This window comes from Schistocerca gregaria, chromosome 1 (assembly GCF_023897955.1).
Source record: "Schistocerca gregaria isolate iqSchGreg1 chromosome 1, iqSchGreg1.2, whole genome shotgun sequence".
Classification (NCBI taxonomy): Eukaryota; Metazoa; Arthropoda; class Insecta; order Orthoptera; family Acrididae; genus Schistocerca; species Schistocerca gregaria.
In genome coordinates, this window is record NC_064920.1 from 1,175,458,691 (window position 1) to 1,175,465,989 (window position 7,299).

Below are 7,299 nucleotides of genomic sequence, written 5' to 3' on the forward strand. Positions count from 1 at the left end.
CTCCTCTGGAAAAGCTAACGAAATTGATCTGCAGCACAGACATCTCAAGAGAAACTTTCCTTCCCTCACCAGGCGATCTCAGACACGAACTTACAAACATTAAATAACCAGAGTTTATCTGTGGGACTAAAGAAAAGGGGGGAAAGGAAGCTAGTCGGTACATGAAATAAGTACGCACTCACATATTATGCATTCCCTTCACGAGACGTAAGGACGGAGAGAAAGTTATGTGGGTATTTATATATCAACATTAATTAATAGCAGTGAGTCAGAAATGAAAGTCGGCTTCTACATTCGTCGGTTAGGGTGTCTAGGCGTGAGGAATTAGTTTTTATTGGAGATAGATTTGGGTGCAGCAGAGAAAGTGAGCTCGAGGATAAAAAGAAGCCTTTTATTGCATTCTGTCTGCTAGTGTCGACCCCTGATCAGCGTGGCATATACACCGACAAGGCGTCTCCTAGTGTGTTGATCTCGCCTGGTCAGCGGTAACGTAGACCGTGCACCACCGCTGATACTGTGCTGGTTCGAACTTCCCAGCCGTGTCGGTTACTTGCATCAAGAATACGGCACGGTACGTCTTACCCCACTGACGCAGGGCAGAGGAGTCCTGCACAGATGCTTGCATTCCAGGGTCACATACTCATAAAATTGGAGAGCGCAGAGCTGCCAAAACACCTGAGTGGTCACGCAGTGGTCGAAATTTCGAGGCCCAGCAACAGTGGTGGTCTCTGCGTCATCGGTACTGCGTCCTGTGGCACAGACTCGATACTACAATTAGACCAGATATTCGACCAAGGCAGGCTGACCCCAGTGTGTTTAAATACAGCCGACCAGGCCTGGCAGAGCGGAAGAGCCACATTTCTGTGTCATGTGGATGCTTCTCGAATGAAGGGCAGTGTCCTACGCCCAGCTGTTGCAACAAGGCAGCAGGATGAACTGTGGAAGTGGTGTGCTTTTGCTGAGGATGCTTTCATTGGCAGGTCCCGACTGTGGCTATGTCGATAGTTGTATCTAAGTGCGAAACCAAGCAACCTTAAGAAAGCTATTGAAAATTTCAATACTGACCTCGATGCACTATCAAAATTGGCACAGAACATAGGACTAAAACTAGACCCATCTAAAACCCAAGCGGTACTTGTTGGTCACTCTAAGCTCATTAGCCCGCAATATCGGGAATCCGTACCATCTCTTATCCTAAATAGAACAAATATTAACTTCTCTCCGTCAGCAAAGAGTTTGGGAGTAATAATATATGAAAATCTAAATTGGACAGAGCACGTCACTGCAGTGAGCAAAAAAGTTTCAGCATCCCTTCATGTCCTACAAAAATATGAAAAACTCTTCCCTTTCGATCTGAAAAAAGAAAGTAGTACAAACGCTTATACTCGCAATCATTGACTACAGCGGTATTATCCTGCAAGGCCTCTCTAAGGAAAATTCGCGACGTGTGGAACTGGTCATGAACGCCTGCGTCCGATATATCTGTGACGTTCGACTTTTTGATCATATTTCACCAGCATATGCGAAATTGTCGTGGTTGCGTGCAGACAAACGCAGAGATTTCCATACACTCTGTCTCATCTACTGCATTATAAATGTACATTGTCCCTCATATCTGTCCTCGTCGTTAACGCTTATGTCGGAACAACATGACAGAAACACGTTCTCGTCATAATAAAATCCTCTCTGTTCCACTGCATCGCTCAGTCACTTTCTCCAAGTCCTTTACAGTAGCCGGAACCCGCCTACGGAATAACCTCCCTCGTTATGTTAGAGAACTTAAAAACATGTCCAGCTTCAAAGAACATTTAATGACGTATCTACTTAAGCAACAGTAATGCCTTCCTCTGTACATGAATACACTTCACCTAATTACTTCCCTCTTTCCCACTCCTTAAATCTCCCTTCCCCAAAACTCGCTATACTAGTAAACATCTACTTTACACACCAAGATATTAATGTACATCTGCACAAATCTTCATTACTATTGCCAATGTTTCTCATGTTTATCATTATTATTTGATTTTTTTACTGTTATTATTACTGCTTTTATCATAATTTGCATGTATAGCATCTGTTGTAAAATACTGCCAGCATTTACTTTATTAGGTCTTAGTCATTACTCTTTATTCATATTGTCACTAGAGTAATCTAGTTTCTTATTTAAACTATTGTCATGATGTAACTATGATGTTTGAAATGCTGCATGTGTGAAACACTGGTCCGATGTAAGAGAGGGCCTCATTGCCCTAATCTGGTCAGGTTAAATAAATAAATAAAATAATTATGACTCTCGAGGCTACGAGAAAGACAGGCGACGACGCGTACGTCACGAAGGCAGTCCTACGTTCGCTCGCTCAAATCAGCAAACAAACTACGGTACTACGCCTGTTACGCGTGTCCGTACAAACGAAAACTGAATCTTCTACTGGAATCGCCTATTATGGAATCTTACTGTTATTAGTCCTATAACGATGGGAAGTCCATGGGCCTACTTATAATTTGTTACGGCTATACTGGCGTACAATAAAATAAAATCGTGTTGAAATGATTATCAGTTGCATAAGGCACAACTTCCAGCATGTAATGAGTACTGTTTAGCAGAAGAGACTAAGTGCTATAAACAAGCCGTTATAATATTTATATCGAGTATTTATCCTAAATTAAATTTTGCTGTAGTACCGTTAATCAGTAAGACTTCATAATAGCAGATTCCAGTGAAAGATGCAATTCTGGTTAGCACTTATACGCCCAGCTGCGAGTTAACAGGTTTAGAAACGCATTTTGTCCACTGAGCTGAGCGACCGAGCGGGTTTAGCACTATCTTCGTGACGTACGCGCCGCGGTCTGTCTTTCTCGTGCGGCTCGTATGACTCTAGGCTGTGCCTGTGGTCTGTACCACTACAGTTCCTCCTACTTAATAAAAATACGGCCCTCCGGATTTCTTAGTGAGAACTGGCTGAAACATAGCACTAATACATTTACAATTATTTACACTTGCGTCCCCGTACTTTATTCACAGTGTAATTTATTCCTGTCCATTACTTATACTCCCTGTGCCATCGTATCAGCATTTTTGCAAATGCTCCGAGTCCTTGGTTCATAATTTGTTGTGTCCTATGGCATTCTATTCTTTGTTAGTATGTACCCTTAGGCTGAAGGATGGTAGCCATGAATTTGTGCTTGAACCGGTAGTAAGCAATACCTCATACAGCGATTGAGGTTACGGGTTCTATGATTACGAGTTGGTGACGATGTTCTACAAGATATATATTCTCTTGGTCTAACAGGTGTTCCGTTGGTATGCGACCATTTAACATAGCTATCATCTGAACTACGGAGGCAAGAAGAGTCGGGTCTGAACTGTCACTGACGTATGCGGGTAGGATTTCAGACGGTAGCGCGGGTAGAAACATTAATGTTATCATCATCATCACCCTTTCCAGCATTAGGCTATTTCTCGTTCTAAATTCACTAAAGAAGCTACTCCATTCTTTCCCGAGGTCTTTCAATATCTCTTTTTCCATTCAGTTTGCAGCTCTGGATTTTCCTGGGACATCTATGACCTGGCATTACCATAAGGTGTTGTGTCCAGGTGTTGTGTCACGATGCTTTTGAATGTTTACATTCATGTTTAAAATATTTAATCTCTGCTAATATCTTAATTTCGAATTGTGTCCATTCTTGTGCAGTCCTTCGTTCCTCTCAGGAAACTCATTCTGTTGTCTGATTCCTTTCTTGTCTACGAAAATTCGGGCAAAATTTTAATGTCACTGTTTAGTTTCAGGCTATTAAAACCTTTCTTTCTTTTTTTTCTTTTGCAGAACTAGACTTAATGCTGGGTAATATGACACCCCCTTTGGTTCATTTAACACTGTTCACTTGGCTATTACACTTTGGACAAAATATAGAAATATACAAATATACATTGGATCAAAATAATGTCTGGATCGGTATTTTGTGTTAATGAAGATCTGTTTTGATGAGTGGCAGATCATCTTGTGATCAGAGTTGGGATAAATGTGGGCGGTGATGTATGCCGATATAAGAAAATACGTGTTTTTATTGTTAATAATCCTGACAATGGTACTATAAATAATGCGAAGACAACGTGTGGTATCGTTGTTGGTATTACTTATAGTATTAGACTGTTGTGACGTTTTATATTGTCTTGGCTCATTTTTAATTTTCACAGCCAGGATTGTTATTAAATCTTCTTGGTCTGATAGAAACAAGTCATCACTAATTTAACAAAAATATTGATCCAAACCTTGTTTTACATTCATTGTACCGGTGGAGATGACGTTTCCAGAGACATGATTCGATCATGAATAAATCTTTCTGTTGCCAAATTCTAATGTATTACAATTTAATACGTTCCTGGATGGGACAAATTGTTTGGGTAATAGGCATGGGTCAGTAATAGTGCTAATGTAATAGTTACATTATACAGGGTGAGTCGCGTAAGACGTAACATCCCCATTATTCCGGGGGCAAGATTGCACGTATCGACAAATGGTGTTCGGCGGCTCATAGCCTACAATGGGGCACATACTTTGGTACATGCATAATAATCACAACGTTTATATTGACTGAGATAATGAGGCAAGTACATGTTTTTTTAAATGGGACGCTATACTTTCTTTACCACCATTAGAACGCTCTGGAAAAGACGCGTATAGTGATGTAACGCATGTTACTAATGTGATTCGAGCTTCGCTTAAAAGACGCTGCGAAATATTGTCGAGGCGGTCGGAAGCGGCTGCAGAGTGTAAACACGCCTCGCACGACCTGCGGGCCGAGTTGCCGTGCTCTATGCAACATGCACGGCCTACGCTACTTACAAGGGAACCTCCCCATCGCACCTCCTTCAGATTTAGTTATAAGTTGGCACAGTGGATAGGCCTTGAAAAACTGAACACAGATCAATTGAGAAAACAGGAAGAAGTTGTGTGGAACTATGAAAAAAATAAGCAAAATATACAATCGAGTAGTCCACATGCGCAAAATAGGCAACATCAAGGTGGTATAAGATCAGGAACGCCGTGGTCCCGTGGTTAGCGTGAATAGCGGCGGAACGAGAGGGCTTTGGTTCAAGTCTTCCCTCGAATGAAAAATCTAATTTTTTATTTTCATGCAATTATTATCTGTCCGTCCGTCCGTCAGATGCGAGATAACGGTGCCGTAGTATGGGGACGCTACACCTAAACAAACATCGCAACACAGTTTTTTGGGAGTATCACATCCACAAGGAAACCTAAATCGGGCAAGATACAAGATTCTTTTTACCCATTCGCCAAGTGTACAAGTTAGGTGGGTCGACAACATATCCGTGTCATGTGACGCACATGTCGTCACCAGTGTCGTATAGAATATATCAGACGTGTTTTCCTGTGGAGCAATCGGTTGACCTATGACCTTTCGGTTCCCATTGGAGAGGCACGTCCTTCCGTCTAGTAATCGCACGGTTTTGCGGTGCGGTCGCAAAACAAAGACACTAAACTTATTACAGTGAACACACGTCAATGAACAAATGGACAGATCATAACTTTGCGAAAATAAAGTAAGTAAACTTCCCGCTTGAGGGAAGTCTTGAACCAACGACCTCTCGTCCCGCAGCCGCTCACGTTAACCATGGGACCACGGCGCACGTGAGGTCAGACTATGCTTGATGTTGCCTATCTGCGTATGGACTACTCAGTTTGTATATTTTGCTTATTTTTTCGTAGTTACACACAACTTCTTCCTGTTTTCTCGATTGACCTGTGTTCAGTTTTTCAAGGCCTATCCACTGTCCAACTTATAACTAAATCTGAGGAGCGTGCGATGGGGAGGTTCCCTTGTTAGCTAAATCCTCATCCTCCCTGTTTTCAGCAAAGTTTGAATCACAATAGCAACATGCGTCACATCACTATTCGAATAATGGTAAAAAAATTAAAGCGTTCCATTTAAAAAACATGTACTTGCCTCATTATCTCGGACAATACAAACATTGTGATTATTGTGCACGTACCAACGTATGTGCCCCATAGTTCGCTATGATTCGCCGAAAGCCGCATGAAGATACGAGCAATCGCCCCCGGAATAGAGGGGGGAGGGGGTGTTACGTCTTACGCGACTCAACCTGTACAGTACTTTAGTCGATACGTCTTGTGGCGACCACCGTTTGGAAGAAAGCAGTGCGTGGCGGGCCAGCGCCACAGCGGTCGTTTCCCTCCCACCTGCTGGGGAATCACCTCCCCACCCTGCCCTCACCATCCAGGGCGCGGGCAACCTTCATAAACGCGGCGGCGACTGCCGGCGGGTAAACAGCAATCTGGGCGGCGGCGGCGGACCATCGACCGCTCCGCCGCGGCCTCCGCCTCCACCTCCACCCCCGCGGGCCACACCTCGCCGCACCTCGTTGTCCTGCCACAGGCCTCGGCGCCCTCGTAGAGAGCTGTGCCGAGGCACGTTCGCCGCACCTGCCGTGTGTGTACACAGCGCCGGCCGGCCGATGGTCATCTCGGTTCGGCCGGCGGCCTTCCCATAGGCGAAGTGCTCTCCCCCCCCCCCCCCCCCCCCCCACACACACACACACACACACGATCAATCACGCGAAAAGCCCCTTACAGAACTGCAAGCTCTACACGAGCGAGACACACTCCTGGCCATTAAAATTGCTACACCAAGAATACATGCAGATGATAAACGGGTATTCATTGGACAAATATAGTATACTAGAACTGACATGGGATCACATTTTCAAGCAATTGGGTACGTAGATCCTGAGAAATCAGTACCCAGAACAGCCACCTCTGGCCGTAATAACGGCCTTCTTACGACTGGGCATTGAGCCAAACAGAGCTTGGATGGCGTGTACAGGTACAGCTGCCCATGCAACTTCAACACGATACCACAGTTCATCAAGAGTAGTCACTGCCGTATTGTGACGAGCCTGTTGCTCGGCCACCATTGACCACGCGTTTTCAATTGGTGAGTGATCTGGAGAATGTGCTGGCCAGGGCAGCAGTCGAACATTTTCTGTATCCAGAAAGGCTCGTACACGACCTGCAACATGCGGTCGTGCGTTATCCGACTGAAATGTAGGGTTTCGCAGGGATCGAATGAAGGGTAGAGCCACGGGTCGTCTGAAATGTAACGTCCACTGTTCAAAGTGCCGTCAATGCGAACAAGAGGTGACCGAGACGTGTAACCAACGGCACCCCATACCATCACGCCGGGCGCACGCCAGTATGATGATGGCGAATACACGCTTCCAATGTGCGTTCACCGCGATTCCTCCGAAAACGGATGCGA

General features: G+C 44.5%; 1 protein-coding gene across 1 annotated transcript in view; it reads right to left on the reverse strand.

The window, feature by feature from the left end:
• LOC126297279 (WAS/WASL-interacting protein family member 3-like) overlaps positions 1-6,504 on the reverse strand; it is a 193,699-nt gene extending 187,195 nt beyond the window's left edge. Inside the window, exon 1 of the mRNA XM_049988100.1 lies at positions 6,311-6,504. Coding sequence (XP_049844057.1) covers positions 6,311-6,504 — 194 coding nt within the window. The remainder of the gene's footprint in view (positions 1-6,310) is intronic.
• Between the last annotated feature and the right edge of the window lie 795 nt (positions 6,505-7,299).